This window comes from Phlebotomus argentipes, unplaced genomic scaffold (assembly GCF_947086385.1).
Source record: "Phlebotomus argentipes unplaced genomic scaffold, Phlebotomus argentipes genome assembly contig_15, whole genome shotgun sequence".
In the NCBI taxonomy this organism is placed as follows: Eukaryota; Metazoa; Arthropoda; class Insecta; order Diptera; family Psychodidae; genus Phlebotomus; species Phlebotomus argentipes.
Window position 1 is genome coordinate 13430064 of NW_026776181.1, and position 18542 is coordinate 13448605.

Below are 18542 nucleotides of genomic sequence, written 5' to 3' on the forward strand. Positions count from 1 at the left end.
CAATAAATTTTCCGCAAATCGATGTTGCATTAGGAGACAACAAAAAGGTGTTCGTGATAAGGCCTCTGATCCGTGCGTTATCATTGAGATTGTGACGTGAATGCGCGAGAATGTACAGTGGCCATTATGTGGACGAGGACGCGCAGAAATGACTCCAATTCTCTTGTCAATTAACACCTTTCTCTGCATGCCTTCCACGCCCGCCCAAGTGGGCCAGATTTGGCGGGGGCCGAGAGGTGACGAAACCCGACAATTTGTTCCTCGTCACAAAGAGTTGCCATTCACGGATTTGTGATTCACTCCCAAAGTTCGAGTGCCATCTCATTTATTTTGTTTGTCTTTGGCATTATTGAGATGTAACGGATGGGGAGAGTATGTGCAATTGTACACATAACTTTCTCGCGTGGCTTTTTTTCCCCCTTGCTGGCCAAAGAGGTGGAGAGACATTAGAGACACAAATCGCCTAAAAGTGAATAAATTGATTACTCAGCGCGAATTTTCAATAAATCGCACCTGAGAGTGAATTCAGCGCTGCTGACCGAAGACTTTGGGGCCTTTGGAAAGTGCCGATGGTGTTGACCATCCGTGAAATTGCCTTTTAATTTCACCCTTTTGCTCTGCATTGAATGAGCGCCAAAAGCTCATGTCTCCGGACAAACATTCAATTTCTTCTCAACTATTTTCTTTGTAAATGGCGTCCGCGAGGAAAAATACTGCAATTCTCTGGAGAATTACGCAAAAAATACCAACAACGCCAGTCAATCCACCACAATCCGCTAAAGGAATGACTGCCCGCGGTCCGAGTCTCGAGAATTCTTGGCTCTCGCGCTGGGTGAAACCTCAGGAGATTTCAAGTGTGGCGAAGAGGTCTGCCAATGTTGAGAAAAAATCAACATCATTTAGCAGAACTGCTGAGGAACAATAAAATCGCCCAGTGTCTCAGGCGAATTCCGACTTCGGCCGCGAGAAACTCCTTATGTAAAGAGGCTTTTTTTGTCCGCGGTCGTTTACAGCACATGTTTGACTTATAGCGAACTTTGAGTGAAAGGGGATTTAATTAAAATGTTAAAATCGAAATTGATTGTCAGAGACTGCATAAAAATTGCTCCAATGATCTAATGGGGTTTTGGGTAACACTTTTTTTCGTATTTATGCGCTGAATATTTGTTAATTCAATTAGCAAAACAAAGAAGTGTTAGGATATAGGATTTTCTTTGTCACATTGAGCAAGAACTTGCGAATTTCTTGTCCTCTTGCTTGAATTTTATTGAGTTCTTAAGTTTATTGAGTGATGTGGAAAAATTCCGTTGGTAAATTTTGAGCACAGTGAATAAACAATCCATTTGGCAATTCGAAGTCACTCCCAAATCTCCCAAAAAAGGCATTTTATTACGCGAGAGATTAAAGCTGAGATATCACAAGTTGAAGATGTTCTTTTTTATTATTTTAATACAAATGGGATTCTCAGCAAAATATCCCACTTTTTGCGGATTCTGCTGCTTTGCCGCGACCAATAGACTCACTGGGAGAGACTCTCCCACTTGTGTAAATTTTCTTTGCTGTTCTCTAACTCATATTTCACTTTTTTCACAGTGCCACAGAGATCACCTGTCCGTGGAGGGAATAAATCACACGTGAGGTCAGTGCTGTAAAAAAAAGTGCCACATTTGCCAGTGCAGAGACAAATTAATCAGCTGCATTTCTTGCATTTCTCGGTGAAACTCCTCGCGAAAAACCCTCATAAATCCGTCATATAGGGTACATATATGCATTTTACGTGATGTGCCGTGGAAGTGGTCAGTTGTAATTAGCATTGGAGAGTTCGCTTGATATTCACAGTGCAGTTCCGCGCCTTTTCCCACTCCTAGGGACAAATGGCACTTGAGTATCAGGTGGAATAAAAAATCGTGGCTTATCGTGTCGAGTGTTGGGGGCACAAATCGCGCTTTTGCACTCGATTCCCGCGCGCGCAATGTTTCACCGTGTGAATCCGGACAGTTGGTTCGTTCGATTTTGTGTCTGACTCTTGAGTTTAGTCTCGAGAATCAGTTGGCTCGTATCGCGACTCCGCCATCGATGTGCTCGCACCGTTATAAAATTGCACAGAATCATTACTATATCGTCGTTCAGTTAAATATCTGTGATTTGCTCTCCTGCTGAACAGGAAGGTGATTGCGGTGCGCCTGTTTTCGCTTATAATCCCAGCCAATTAGTTGACTATACACAGAGATTTTCGCGGAGAATTGTGCAGTGTTGGCAAATTCGCATCGCAGCGAGCGTTCGCTGATGGATGGATGATTTCAAAGGGAGTTCAGTGGGGTTTTCTGTGTGAATTTCCACGTGGAATTGAGTGCAGTTGATCTGGAACGAAGAGTGCCTTCCCGCGGGAGTTCCAAGAAGCCCGAGAGACTCTCGAATGGAGGTGTGAGGGAACTTTTCCACAGTGGATCTTCAGTTAATACAGGTGTGTGTTGAGCAGCTGTGAGAGTGAGAAGGCGCTATGTGATGAAACCCACATTCTTTGGCGCCGATAAGCCATCAAGCAGAGAGATCAAGTGAATTGAACAAGAGAGTTTGCAAATATCATCCCGAAGCCAGCAATCGTTTCTCCCCTCACGTTCGATCTCACTGTATACCATTTATATTTTCCATTCAGTGTGTTTGTTACCTGGGATACCTTCTTCTTGGTGACTTCTTCGCCGCAAAACGTTCTCAGCTTCGGCAACACGGGCGCCATTTGAAAGTTTCATTAAGTCAAATTCAGCAATATTGAGTCTTCAATGCACCATTTAATACCGAAAACAAGCCTTTTTTTCTGCACAAAACAAATTGCTTTTGCTTTCTTTAATGGAATTTGCAGTACGTGAAAAGGCTCGTGATTAGATTTGGATCACTTTTCCACTCGCATATTAATATTTACTTTAGTTTTTGACACAGAGCTTCTGAACGAGTTGAATGGTAATAATTTATCATCATACATATTCATTGAATGGGTATGTTTTTTTTGCATAAATTCCAATTAATGCAATCGTGGGAAATAGCTGACAATGAGAGATTACTCACAAGTTCATAAAATTAACTCCTAATTATAATTATTCAGCTCGGGCATTATTTTATTAATTATCTGTTAATGAACCGAATATTTTTTATATCAAGACTTTTACTGATTTAAATGATGACTGATGTTTCTAGGGTGATTTTACGATCTACGAGTTAAATGAAAGCAGAATGATTTTCTACAAAAAAAAATTTCACAAGTCAGGTTTGTGTCTGACTAATAGAAGTGGATGATAAGAAACATATCTGGAGATTTGTTGATTTGAAAACTCCCCATTGTTTGAATCGCGCAGTATCTAAAAATTGAAAAGAATAGATATAATTACTGGAAGGCAGAATGAGAGAAGAATTTATTCAAATAGCGCTAAAACATGTTTTTAAAATTAGCTAGAAAATTAGCTAGAAAGTATTGAATTTCATTTTCTATAAAAGCATTTAAAGTGCGTTCTTAGCTTTGAAAATCTCAATTATCGTTTACAGTAATAGGGAAGAGTGGGGCATTTTCAGACAGCGGCAGCCTTTGCACGAAAAAAATTCTACTTAACTTTCCATTTCTGCCTCGATGTTCCCCGCTCTTCCCTAATAATCAAAACGCAGAGTACATGGGCAAATATCGCACGTATTAAATGTAATTAGCTTTCTTAAGAGGATTAATTTGTTTATTAGCAGTCATGTTATCGAAAGTAATCTCGCATTGGCGATAAGATAGCATCTCGCATGCCCGACCGCAATATATATTGTTAGAAGCACGTTTGCGCCAAATGCTGAGCGCAAGTGTTACCTGGGAAATTGCCGCTCTCAATCACAGAAATTGGCTGACGGGCCCTAAATCGCCCATAATCTGGGGAGATTTCGGATTTGGAGCAATAGATTGAGCGTGAATTCGAGAAGTGTCTGCTTGCTACTGGAGGCAGTGACCCAGTTCCTTGTTTGGACGCGCCGACCGTTAGGCATGACGCGATTGAAATGTTTCACTGAAATTTTGCTCATCTTCCATTCCTCGACAGGCGTCTTGAGATGGAGTCTTCGCGGGCAAAAGTCACACCGTCTTCCATGTCTTCGGCGAAGAGTGGAGGAGCAACAGTGTACATCCCCTCCCCATCATTGCTCCTCCAGCGCACGCAACGCGTCTACTCAGGTGCACTGACCGCATCGACAGCAGCGACATCGCTACCTGGGGAACATCACCAGTCGCCGAAGACGAGCCACGTCGTGAAGATTCAAATCCCGCGCATCGAGCAATCGGCGCCGAGAGTCGATGCAGCTCAGACGTCCGTCAAGTCCTCCACGAGAGTATCCATTGTGCCAATTGTCGTTGATCGCGTGCCCAGCAAGTTGCCCAAGGACTCCCACGCACCCTTCCAGCCCGCGCAGCAGCCCAAAGTCACGGACATGGTGCAGAAGCACGAGACGCCCGCGAGCGAGCTGGACGTGAGCCAGTCCTCGTACCTCTACTACATCCCCAACAGCATGAGGAGCAGCGGCCAGTGCTCGCCGGACACGCTGGACAGCGGCACGTGCAGTGACATGGAGGCCACGCCGCCGCCCTTGCCCAAGAAGATGTCCAAGACCCCACTGGCGGGCGGCAGCGGGTCCACATCGCCCGTGCAGCAGTCGCCCGAGAGTCCGCAGCCCGTGAACGGGTCACGCCACGTGCGCAACGGCAGTGTCACGGACAGTGAAGAAAGTGAATCGAGTTTAAGTTGTGATTCCCTCAATTGTGCCGAAGTGATAGTGGACAAGAGTGATGCGGCCAAAGTGCTCCTGCCCGATTCGCTGCTCAAGGATATTCGCAAGCGTTCGGAGGAGAACGGCAAGGCGGACTTCACGATAGCCTCCATGCAGGAGGAGCTGGAGGAGGAGAAGGACCTCGATCCGATCTACGACACGGACCGCTTCTACAAGTTCTACATCAACGAGTACGTGCAGGACCCGGTGACGCAGGGTGAGCCGAAGATCGTGGACACGGACGAGAGCTTCGCCGGCTACCGGGACATTCACAGCGGCACGTCCACCATTCGCAGCTCCAAAGGCACCATTCGTGGCGTGAAGAACCGCGTGAGGAATGGCATTGTCACTTTCCAGCAGATGCAGTCGAACCTGAAGGTGAGTCCGGTGACCTCCTTGGAATTTCAGCTTAGAAGCCGTTGCTCTTCCTTCGGCAGCTGCCCACTAAATCTAACTGTTCTAAATGACTCCGGGCACGACATTTCCGGATCTTGATACAAGATATTAAGTACAAGGTGTCTCACTGAGAGTGCTCAAGTTGCAAGGTTTCCGTGTTTTGTTCAATTTCATCATCAGAATCGAATAAAAAAATCTATTTATCGATTATGCAGGCAAGAAATTAATGATTCAATAAAAATGCGTGAGTTTTTTTCTGAGAAAACATTTGGAAATTACACAAAACAGAAAGATAATTCGGATGACAAAGTAGATCTGTGCTATTGTGGTTCTGATTCCTGATAAAAAGTAAATTTTAATCCGATTTGGAAGAAGTATTTTGGGGAGAAGAAATCTCATAGAGAAGCACTTTAGGTGAGACACTCTGTATTTAGAAAAGTTGCCCGAGAAGTCTTTCTACTTGCTCAAACCGTTAGCCAGCCCGTCTTGAATCTATCCATGGCAAATTTGGCGCGTGGATTCTCACTTAATTGCGCAGCCACAATTCATCTCGTGAGTGAAGATAGAGAAAATTCTTGGCTCATTGAGAGCCTGGGATGGTGGCAAAAAATCCAGATCTCACCAAGTTTGTTGTGATCTGATCAAGATCACAAGAAATCTCTTTACAATACATTTGGGTTTTTGGATCAAATTTGCAATTATAATTTCTCGCTTGGCGCAGCATTGATTTTTTGCACACCCACCTGAGATATTGGCACTTTTCAGTGGAAATCCTCCACAATCTATCCCATATATTCTCGCGAATTGGCCGAGGACTCACATCTGGACACTCTCTATTTCCCCCAAGCAGACCGAAAGACCTTTTAAACATCCAAGTTTTTTGCTGCATTCAAATTTGTGCACGTGAGCTTCCAAGTCAAGATGCAGTGAAGTGGAAATGCCTTACAATAAACAACAATAAATGGTAGGGGTTTATAGAGAAGTCTCAAGAGAGCTCGAGTGAGTGAAAAAATAAACAAACGTTTGTCTTTTTCGCCCAATATTCCCGAGGTGAAACACATTGGAAAATAAGGAAGTGTACCGACTTTTTGCCGTGGCGAAAGAAAGTAAATTACAGTGTTTGGATATACAATATCCGATACTTCCGAAATAGTACAAAATCTACTTATTGAAAAATTATACCATATGTACTAGGCAAAGAGAGAGCCTCACGTGGGCTCGCTTGGTTTCTTATTACCATTTTCATTTCGAAAAAATAGAGATACAAAAAAGAGCATATCAAGAGGCAATGAAATGAAAAACCGTTCTAGCCGAATAAATCTGCATGCTTTGGCTCATTGTGGCTCGGGTGAAAATTCACGGCCCGTGCAAATAATGCCCCAAAGCACCTCGACTTCTTGGCCAAATGGGGTTCGCACCTCCTCCAATTGATCTCCATCGCGAACACTCAGCGATTTTGACATCGATGATTGATGTTTTGCTGCATATTGTGCGTGAACGGGCGGAAAAATGTGCTCCAAAGACCTCCATTGTTTCTCTGTCGTACCTTTACTGGAACTGGCAAAAAGCATAAACAGTCGAGATGGAATTTCAAAGTGCTTTTCATTCATTTTATGCAAATCGTAACGGGTTTTCCTCTTCCTAATGACTCTATGCTAGATTATCTGATCAAAATGAGAATACATATCATTTTTAGGGTATTGCAATATTTATAGAAAAATTTTTACAGGTTTGGTAATTTTAGGACTTTAAAATTAGGCTCATGAATTTAGCGCTTAAACATGATGATTCTCTTCTAAAAACTAATTTATTCCCCCAAAAAAATATTCTGAGTACAAAAATCCGTAAATTTTTTCATCGATTTACATTTTCTTTTGCCTCGCGGGCCATCAATACTGTTACTTTTATCTTAAAATATTCATGAGTATCTCACTGTTGAGTTCTTATTCGGTAAACACTCCATGTTGGCTGGAGAGTTGCAAGTGATGGAAAACTTTCGGCTCAGCGGATAAGCTGAGAACGAGTTCCTCAACTAATCTTGCCATCCACTTGACATCGATATGTTTGGGATCGAGAAAAAATCGGTGGACATTGGCTGGATGTCTTTCAGTTAATCAATTTAATGTGTTGAAAGTGAGGTAATTAATTCAATTCCTAATTGAATTATCGCTCTGTGGATGCTCAACCGTGAGGCCGTGAGAGAAAGTATTGAGCAAATCCTACGGCGAGGGCACACAATGAGGCAAAAAGTTCAATTGACTAAATTATACTTTTAAAAGCAGCCGCCATTTAAATATTGTGAATTTTTGGTGTGGAATTAATGGGTGGCATGAGGCATTTTTCTTCCATGGCACTCAAATTGCTAATTGCAGAGCGAAAAGTATGTGAGGGAGAGTTTCAACATTTCAAAACCTGTCCATTATTGATTGATGAGAATTGATGTAAAATACTATAAAAGTAATTATCTAGCATTAGACAAAAATTTCGGTCACGAAATCATGAACCTTCACTTACTTCGAAGGCAATCGCGCGCCGTGCCTTATGCTTGTACCAGAAATACATGGAATTCCCCTCCCTGGGATCACATTGCGCTTGGTCAAGCGTTGAGGAGAATCAAAATGACCCTAAATCCATTGACAATTCATTCCTGACATTCGTGGATTTTTATAGACTCGCCATTTCGCGAGTCAATCGAAATGCGAGTGTCTCAGGAGATTATAAAATTACAAAGTCTAACGGAATTTAGTTTATTAAAGTATATCTTAAGGTTACTATTAAGTTGAGACGAACTGCGCACATTCCACAATATTGCTTGCACAGTTGGTGATTTTTATTGCTCATATTATCTGCCATCCTGCCTCCAAGTCTCTTTATTCTCCGCCTCAAAAGCTGAACATTTTTCTACTCTTTTTTTTTGTCTAATTGACGCAAAAGACACTGACGATAAATCAGAGAAATATGAAGCGAGATGACACATTTTGTCTCCAACATCAGATTGTTGCACGAAATAGAGTACGAAAAAAGTCTCGAGAAGTATATAAAATTACAGTTCTTGCATCGTATTTTCTTTTTTGCCAAAAAAAGCATAACAACTTCAAACGGAAATTCTTGTAATTATGAAATTTTTATAATGATCAAAACACGAAGTGAGTGCTGGAAAAGACAGTTTGGTTGCCACTCTTTGTTCCAATCCATATATTTCAAATTTATGTGTAGTTTTTTCTTGACAGGTTGAAAAACTTTTTACTCACACCGAACATTCGCCAAATGGTGACGAGCGATAATGGAATCTTTATCAACTTTACAAAACATTTAATTAAATGGCTAGTAAATAGATTAATAGTTTACCAATCGCTTTCAGTCGAATCAATTTCATTTTTTTTTTCGTTTTTCGCGGTACATTTGATAGCAAATAAAGCGGATCTATCTTAAATGATTCGCAAAATTTTACTTTCTCATTTTTGCTAAAATAAAATGTGACTGCATTTGCATTGCAAAATGCGTTAATATGTTAATGTAACTCACAATCTGTAGAATTTCTGATTTTATTGCCAGGAATACAGAGAAAAGTCATTTAATTTCACTCGAAATGGGAACGGAGAGGAAAAGTTTTACAACTAAAGAGTTTGTCTTCAAAAGCGTAAAAGAATAACCCTTATTATCACAACCGGAAGCCATTAATTTTGGGAGTCTCTGCGGTCACGAGTGGAAAAATAAATTAAGACATGTGATGGATTTTCGATTGGAGTTTCTGGGCATTCCGGAGAGATGTGCATAGGGCCAGGGCGTATCGGCGATAGTGATTTATTCGCTAAGCATATCGCTAATGTGACAAATGGCAAAATTCCAATTTAATGTCCATTGACATGAAAGAATGGTGCGCGAGGAATGTTGTTTGTTCTGGCTAAATTGTACGTCCAAATTAATCGCATTCATCATAAATCCTGTCGAATAGCAGACATGCCTTAAAAATGTAAAACTAATAAATTGACGCCGCCTCAGCATGTCGATAAGATAAGGGGAATATTCGAGGATCAATGTGACTAATTAACATTCTTTCCCCTTTTCTTCACACCCAGCCAAGCATATTTGAATGCCATTTTCCCAGTTTTTTCTATTGTTCGGCCATATCAGTGAGAAAATGAATTGAATTCAAGACGATCATCATTTTGCACTCTTGACTATGGTGATTACGCTTGAAGATGAGAGAGTAAACAAATTTTCATGGCAATTTTAATTAAGGCCTTCAACTCTTGCAGTTCAAGAATGATAAATCGTTAAGACAGGAAAATTATAAGACAATTATCATTATAATTTCAGACGGTCTTCCTCATTTCTGTATCTTTTGTATTTTCAAAGTCTCTCTCCTTAGCGAAGCACTAATTTTTATAAAATGTAATATTTCAGCGTTGCCATAATTATAATCATTTCGCGAATGCTATAATTCATTGTCTCGAGCATGCAAGTTTGCCAGGAAAAATTTGAATAATGTGATAATCTTGACGGAGAGATGAGCAAGAGACAGAAAGGTCTCTTGAGTTTATTGCTCATGGATCTTTATTGGCCCTAAGAGTTTTTTGTGGAACAGTTTGAATTCATTTGCCGGCAGAATTGTCTTAAACTGTTCGCATTTCACGTTTAATTCGAATGCTCACAATGGGATCAATGAGCGGAATTCATTGGAATTCCTTCTGTATTGCAGGTTTCATGTATGGCAATTGGAATTGTGCTGTGGACATTGTTCCAAAGAACAAAACTGTGGGGTATTTGGAAAAATACAAAAAGGCAAAATTCCCTGCCGTTTGTGCTGTTTTTTTTCTCTCTCAAATTCTCAAGTATTCTTGTGATGAAGTATCACCATAAATTAACAGTCTTTGCAAATACAATTGCGAGTATTGAAACAACTGAAAGTTCGCACTTACGCTCAATTGGAAATGATATTGCTCTCTTTTGAGAGAGCACAATTTTCGAGTATACCAGCATGAATGTTGCTCACAGAGGCAACTGACCGACTAAACTCCACTGAAATGCCCCAAGGAGTTGCAATTGCGTCTATATGATTTTATTAATACTTTTCCAATTACCTGCTATGTGGATCGTTTTCCTGCCATTGAGAGTATTGAGCTTTTTTATGCTGGCCTCATACACCTGACGATTTTGTAATAAACTCAATCTTTTTCTTTTGCCGTCTCATGCTCATATTATTGCCCTCGAGATTGCACAAGAATACAAGAGTCCCGTACAAGAGTGGGTTCCGGTTGACTAATGTAACTCTATGAGCTGAAAATCACTTACCACATTTCGCTGATTTTGCTCTTATCACAGCAATACGGTTCCATTTCACATTAATAACTTCATGTGCAAGATTCTCACCGGCGAAAGAGCATTTTCAGCGGCGAAACAATGACTTCTCCTCTATCAAGGGCAGAACGGTGTTTATGGGGAAAATTTTTGGGTTAGAGACTTTCAATTTAGAGATAGACTTTTACTGAATCTATCGATTAATGCAATTTCTGGTGAAAAATTGAATAAATGGTGGAAAAAAATCGCATTGGACGAGAGAGAAAAGAGAAAGCAGGTCATTTCTTCGAGTACATTTCTATAAAACTACTATCTTTTTCACAATTTTTACCCACTGTCTCACTCAAACATCGATGCACAAGAGCCCAAGTCAATGGGAGACGAAGAAATGGCCATCAAGTGGTTATTTTCTCTGTGAAAATTGTAAACATTCCACTGTTTGCAAACCTACCAATTTGTACATTTCATTTGTATAATTTTCATTCAGTTTTTCAAGAGGAGGTGAATAGAAAAAAAACGCACAGTGATGAGTCAAATTGTTGTAATATTTTAAATCACCATGAAATCAGATAAATTTGTGTCAAAGAAAAATTTCGCCTCTGATTGAGCTGATTAGTTTTATGATCTCTGAAAACTCTCTCAAAACATGGGAGAAAATTAAAAGTGAATTAGAGAGATTTTTGCGTGTACGAATTGGCACAATTGATTTTGATCACTGTATCAATTATTTAGCAATTTATCGCGATTGACAGGGTATTTCTCTGCTCCTTCGGTGAGAGACACCTTGCAATTAATGGGCAGCCAACAAAGAGAGGCGGATAAATAGATCAGGGTTTTGCCATAATTAGATCTTTGTGTGTAGGCAACCTTATGCGAAATGAGGGAAAAACATATCATAATTCAACTGGCGCAATAAATCCCAGAAGGAAAAGAAGTCGAGGTGTAGTTTGCGCACTGTTAATGATTTAATTGCATTCAGATTTTGCTCCATTCTATGTATATGTTTGCCCTCCTCTAAGACACTGAGTTGAGGCATTGAGAAACGCATTTCATCTCCGTGGCTGTGAAGATTGTTGACTTTTCTCATGTTATTTCACAGTCTTCTCAAGACACCTACTTCACAAACCAGTTTTATGTGAGCCAATGTCAATCACCTGTGTGAAGAAATCAGTCCAAATATCCGTATATTCCTCCTCTTCTCTAGTACCCATTCTAATAAGTTGAATAAATATCACTACTTGATATTTGTAAGCCGATACAATAGGCTCAATGCAGCAAATCAAAGACACGATACTATTGTGTAACCTAGAGAACAACAAAAGCGACAAGATGTACTAAAAGTTGGTCAATGCTGATCCTCCATGTGAGAACCAATATACAATAATCTTCACATTTACCACAGCATTTGGTGAAAGTGTTAACGAATCCGCACATCAACAGATAGCATGCAAATGAAATAACATTTAATAATACTTCGAATTTATGTTTTTATCAGCTGATTTTCCTCTGATGTTTCTGCTCTGATATGTACAATGTGAGAAATGCAAAGTTAATGCAAACATATTGCTACTTGTCATAAAATAGAAATTCATCAATATGCTTGACACTTTATTGAGCATGTTTATTTCTTCAAATTAGAGAAACTCAGTGGTGATCAAATGAGCGCATCAACAGAAGTAAAGTCAATAAAAATTTATTTGCAAAGATTGAATGTCAAAGATATAATGAAGATACACGAATATTTTACAATAAGTGATTTAAACTATCCCAAAATTTGAACTTGTTTGAGCGACAAAACACAATATCTAATACTGTCGATCTTAAGTAGCTGAATATGTTCGTTGGATTTGATAAAAAAATAATTTCTTATTCTTTGTATACTTTTACTACACGTATGTAAATTGTACACAGATTTCACGGATTATTGAGAGAAATCACAATCTAATTTCAGTATGTTTTCACTAGTTTCAAATCTAGATAACATCTTCAATGGCGGTACAAAACCCAGAAACGTCTTGGATTTAAGCATTCGAATATTACCGTTCACGTTAACAATTCTGTGCGTAATCACACAGTGTTAAGAAAACATTTATTAGCGGATTTCTTATTTTTTTAATACAGACAAGACATTGATAGACTAACTCAACCTGTTCTTCAGTCAATTACAATTTATCAAAATTCATTCAAAAAGTAAGGCTTGTTGAATAACAAAAAAAATGTAAGAGGTCTGCACGAGTGTAGCCAAAAGAGTGAGGAAAAGATAAACATTTTGGAGTAAATGACCAACAAAAATATCATTACTCATTTTTGTTTTTAACATGAGGTTATAAAATTACGTAAATCTGTGAATTTGAGATACAAACAATGTTTCTTCTTCCGAGTGAGGTAAAGTGTATCTTTTATTCTTCTTCCCGCTACAAATGGTCAGTTTATTGTCAGATTTTAACATTTCAACATTGTCTAGTCGACATGAAGAGAGATAAAACCAGAATATAAAACCGAGAGTTGCCATCGAAATTGACGTATTTTGCATTATAAGTATTAAGTTGATGTGAAGAGACAGAGTTACATGAAATGCGCCACAAGCCTGCAGCTAATTTCCCTGAATTTAAATTTGTGATTTGATGGCCTTGTTTCGTGGAAAGTGAAAGAAAACGCGTGGCGCGAGATTGACCTGATAGTGACACTTTTGAAGGCACGTTTTGGCTTCATGGGTAAATCCTTTGCAGCAAGTTAAGGGTCAAGTGTCGCTTATGCGCACGGATTTACGGATGAATGTCTCGGCAAGATGTTTATTGATGATTTGGAGAAGTTAAACACGAATTTCTCCGCATGGTGGAGATTAGATAGTGATGACTCAATTAGCAATGCGGCGATATTGGTGTTAACAAGATAAGAGTGATGCTGAGGAAAAAGAAACATAGGAAAACGTGCAGTTGAGATGAAATTTCGAGTTTTCATGCACAATACAATGCAAATCGGAGCACTTCTATGGTTACATTTCGCTGTTGTGCGGATGATGGTGCCCTTGGGGCGCTCAAGTAGAACGCGAATGCGAAGAAATTCCATACAGCGAATCTCATTGCATTCGAGCCGCGCGCATACAAGAAAGTAACAATTTGTTGTGAGGTACAAAATCTACTAGAGTGTCTGCAGCCAACGAGATTCGTTCAAATAACAAATAAACACATAATCTTGTGATGTGTTATAAAAGATCGTGGAAACTGCATGAATTTGATCTTTCGAGATGTGCGCAATTTCCTCGCGATGAAATAAGTGCGTCAAACCTTCATGAGCATCTCCACATGATTATTGAAGATGAGGCAGAGAGAGAGAGAGAGTTATTTTCTTGTCCATTTATTCTTAACAACGCTAAACATAATTTATGATTTCACATGTTCACTCTGGAACAATTCTTCAAACACCTTGGCACCTCTGCAGCCCATTAAGTAATTTTAAATGAAAAGTGCAACAGCGAATCAAATTGGCCACAATCACTGAGATTGTGTGCTGTTTTCCTTTCATACACACAGTCAAACTCTTTGGCAAAAGTGCATGACATATTAACCGAAAAACCCCGAAAAAGCCCAAAATTCACTTCCACTCGAGAAATTTATGTTCACCAGAAACACAGCACGCAAATTAAAAGTAATTTGCTTAAGCAAGAACGTGCGGCATTGCGCGGTGTTTGCAAAAAAGAAAAAATATGTGAAATCGCCTTGAAATTTTTCGAGAAAATATGTGCTCTTCGTGAGGTTAATGCAAAATTTTTGACATTCACCTTTGAATCCTGCGCACGGTGTTATCTATCAGAGCTCTCAATAGTCACGCAAGCAAGGAACTCGAGTGCACTTAAGGGTTAACATTCTTCTTGAGTGCTTCCAAGAGTGTTTAATTAGGCAAATGAGGAGTAATTTCACAAATTGATGAAGCAAATGAATTTCCACTTCAAGTGTAAAGGATTAATTTGCATACGTGTTTTTCATGTATTTATGCTCATTACGGCGAATTGAGGTGAAAAGCAGATATGCAAAGAAAATTTGCAAATGACCTCTCTCCCACATGTCGTGCAGCGGATTTGTGAGAATTTAATTAGCGCGCCACGACTTAAGAATCATCAATTGAGACATTTTATTGTTCTCGCGGAGATTGCTCATAATTGTATCACAGTACATTACCACCGAAATATTTCGGACTGCTACATTCATTCACTATCTGTAATCTATGCTATGCTATACACACTTGGTGGAAAACTGTTGGGGAAACAGTTAGTCGAAAAAAAAAGAGATGAAATACACATGTAGCAAAAACAAGAACTAAATTAAAGCGTGATGAAAAATTGATGGTGGCAAATTTCGAGATCAGCGCCAGATGAACTAATTAGACGTAATAAATAATTAATGACACAGTGCAATTGGAGTCTCACGATACCCTTTTGTCTTCCCTCCGCAGAACTACAAAGAGAAAGACGCCGGCAAGGTGGTCCTCTACACAACCAGCATGGGAATCGTCCGGGAAACATATGCCAAGTGCAACTGTCTGAAGCAGATTCTCCGGACGCTGCTGGTGAAGTTCGAGGAGCGGGACGTCTTCATGAGCACCGAGTATCAGCAGGAGATCAAAGATCGAATGCAATGTGATAATATTGATGTACCACAGTTGTTTGTCGACGGTCAACATATTGGGGTGAGTATCTGCAATTGGCCAAAAATCAAGCCACAAAGTGGGAAAAACAAATCGTTTCAAAATAGAGACAAAGAATATACGCCAAGAGATTTCGTGCCTACAATTTCACTCTGTTTCACGGATGATTTGGAAAACAAACAACGGCCGAAGTGGTGAAGAAAAATGCGGGAAAAATGCCAAGGAGAATTCAGAAAATCCCTGATGGGTGAACCGCGAGGAGTTTTCCTCTGGATGATGCAACATTTCATGGTGACTTCTTGCAAAATTCACTCCCTGCGGCGAAAATTCTGTCGCGATTCCGCAAGAATTGTTTTGCAACTCCTCTTCGCTGAGCCTGACCACGGAATTTTCTTCACTTTTGCTCACATTTAATGTCTCATTGCGTTTAACGTCTCGATAAATTTTGCCTTCCGGTGTTGCGTTTTTGCTTCAAAATGTGTGTGTGCATAAAGAAATTTAAATATAAACGGTGAAAAACCTGTATCGGGATATTTTTCTCACTTTCGCGATTTATTTCACGGATTTATCGCATGTTTGCCTTTTTTGCATAAATTTTCGAGGAATTGTCGGTTTTTCCTCCATCGACGGGATGAGTTGCATAAGATTTTATCTGGCAGCCGCGATGTTGTTGAACTCTTTTGATCTCTGTGATGGTTGTTTCACGCTGTTTCAGGAAATTTGAGAATTTATTTGAAAATTATTACCCTGGGAAAAAGTAAAATGGGATGTTTAGAAAGGGCTCCAAAATATATGACTTTTCACAACAATTTCGACTGGTTAATGTTAGTTTTGTGCACTTTCTTCAGTCTCGCGAATGAGAGATGAGAATGTGTGAGGAAAAGAGAAAAACGATGGTAAAAGTGCAACCCAGACACGATCTATTTTAATGAGATTTTCAAAAAGATTATTGTAAATCGAAATCCGTCTGGAGAGATGCGATGTATTTTTTTTTCTTCTCTTCATCACAATTCGAGTCACACAACTCGCGGAGCGACTTTCTTTGAAAACTGCAGCCCATTTGAATATGAATTCAAATTAATTTTGTGAATTCTCTGAGTGTGAATCCCATCATCATTAGCCTCAAGTGTTGTTCCACATACAATTGAATGCATCTGGCGTTCATCTAACTTTGAACTGCGTGTGCGATTTTTTCTTCTTCTTGCAACACAGCAGAACAAGTGAGGTGAAAAGGTAAAAATGGTAGTGAGAGAAATGGAGGGAAAACTTGGCATTTGTCGCGCAAGCTTTATAGATAAATTGATAAATTATACGGCGTTCAAGTGAGAGAGTGAAGTAAAAGAGTGGAAAATAGACATGAAAGTTTTATTTCTCGCAATTTTTGTTGCCGATTTGGAAAATCGTGATCACTTTTGCACTTGCCGATGACAGTCTTTGCCATGGAAAATGCGATCGTGTGGCGATTTTTATTTAATATATGAAATACATTTCATTCATAAATTCATTACAAAAATCCATAATGTGAAAAATAATTCTTCCTGTTGCGTTTTCGTTGCCACAATCTGCACTTTAGCCACACTTTTTCTTTTCTTTCACCCCGAATTAGTCTCTTTCTGCCTCTCCAAAATTTCTTCACGATTTTATTATGTGATCACTTTGCCAAATAAAGCGTTTGCCAAAAATCTCACCGACACTTTTCAGCCGATTTCTAGCCGTTCAATCCAAATGCAAAAGCATCATCGCGATTGTAGGTTGAAACGTAAATCTCTTTGATGGGAAAAATTGATAGTAAAAATGTTCACCCCGATTTAATGGAAATTTCGGAATTGATTATAGGGAAAGGTGATATTGTGGCGTTTTATGCATGCGATCGAAGAAATTATGCTGTGATGTTGACACAATCTGCAACAGGTTTCATCAATAACAATGTACTTTATTTTCTCCCATTTTCCAGAATGCAGAAACCGTTGAGCGACTGAACGAGGAAGGTGAACTGAGGAAAATGCTGAAAGCCTACAAGGTAGGGAATGAGAAGATATCGCACACCTGCGAAGATATTCTGGCTTCACGAATATGCTCTTGATAATCAGAAAACCCATTGAAATCCGTTCACGAAGGGTATAATTGCAATGGACTGCTTGACATTAATTTATGTTGGATTTTGAGTGTTGTTTTGAGTAAAAGTTTAGCACAGTTAGACTCACAATTAGACAAAAAACGCATTGTGTGTGTTTTTTTCTATCAATAATTCATTCAAAGCGGATTTTGGTTGTGGATAAATTACTTCACTGGGTTTCATAACGAATTAAAGTGTTTGTCTCTTAAAATTTATACATTGTTAAAGAGCGCTCGTTCTTTTGCCTCAATAAAATGAGCGGATATTCTTGAAAATTGAATATCTTTGAGGAGCGGCGCGTGAAAATCATAAAAGCATAAAATGATTTTTTATGGCGCTTGAGAAATTACGTTAAGGAAGGTTTATTTATCCACCAAACTTGACCTGTGTGCCAACAGTCAATAAATAAGCTGGTGCAGTGAGAATGTCGAATATTAATGAAGTACTCTTCTCTGTTCCGCAGTGCCTGGATCCTTGCTACACCTGCAAAATGTGCGGCGGCTACAGATTGCTTCCGTGCCCGTCCTGCAATGGCTCCAAGAAGTCCGTTCACCGGAATCACTTCACGGCGGAATTTGTGTCACTCAAGTGCATGAATTGCGACTCTTCTGGCCTGATCTTCTGCAACTTCTGCAAGAGCGGCTGATCAATCGAATCACGCGTCCGGCGACAAAGAAGTAAAAGTATAAAAATTATTGAGGGAAGCATGAAAAAAAAACCATTATGTGTAAATAGAAATAACGTTTTAGTCTCCTAAATTGTGGTTAATTAAGTAGAAAATACAGTAGGATGAAAGCAAGATGCATTAGTTGTGTCTCTAGTTCACTGAATTATTTTATTAGCAAAACGTGTAATTTAAAAGCAGCTTAATAAATTCAGTAAAATTACATATATATCCGAAATGACTGGTATATTTGTTTTACTTGTCTCTAAGGCCTGTTGCCTCACTAAACGCCGCACTTAACGGCCGTTCGACGCAATTTGTTTCTTAATTTTGTTGTATTTCTCGTGTTATCGCAGCGAATGATCTCATGAGTCGCAAGCTCGGCATCGTCAAAAGTGATAATTTTCCTCTTTCGCTCTGCATGAATTGATCAAGCGTACAACTGATAAGCAAAACGCTTCCGTTGCATAAGATTTCACCCGGGAACGGAAATTTGGACCATTTGGAATTAGTTTTTCTCACAAAACAACACTTTTAATTGCAACACGAGAAACTGTCCGGTAAGTTAACATATAATTGTGCGTGTGTTCATCAAAAATTACAATGTTGAGACACTCAATTACAAAATGTCTCAAA

At 39.4% G+C, this 18542-nt stretch overlaps 1 protein-coding gene across 1 annotated transcript; it reads left to right on the forward strand.

Annotated features, from left to right (window-relative positions):
- Positions 1–2045: 2045 nt before the first annotated feature.
- On the forward strand, positions 2046–18134 carry LOC132261502 (glutaredoxin domain-containing cysteine-rich protein CG31559-like). The gene is made up of 5 exons (XM_059760345.1): positions 2046–2464; positions 4065–5163; positions 14935–15168; positions 17081–17146; positions 17706–18134. The coding sequence occupies exons 2-5, from the start codon at positions 4075–4077 to the stop codon at positions 17886–17888; spliced, it is 1572 nt and encodes a 523-aa protein (XP_059616328.1). The 5' UTR covers positions 2046–2464; positions 4065–4074; the 3' UTR covers positions 17889–18134.
- The last annotated feature ends 408 nt before the right edge of the window (positions 18135–18542 follow it).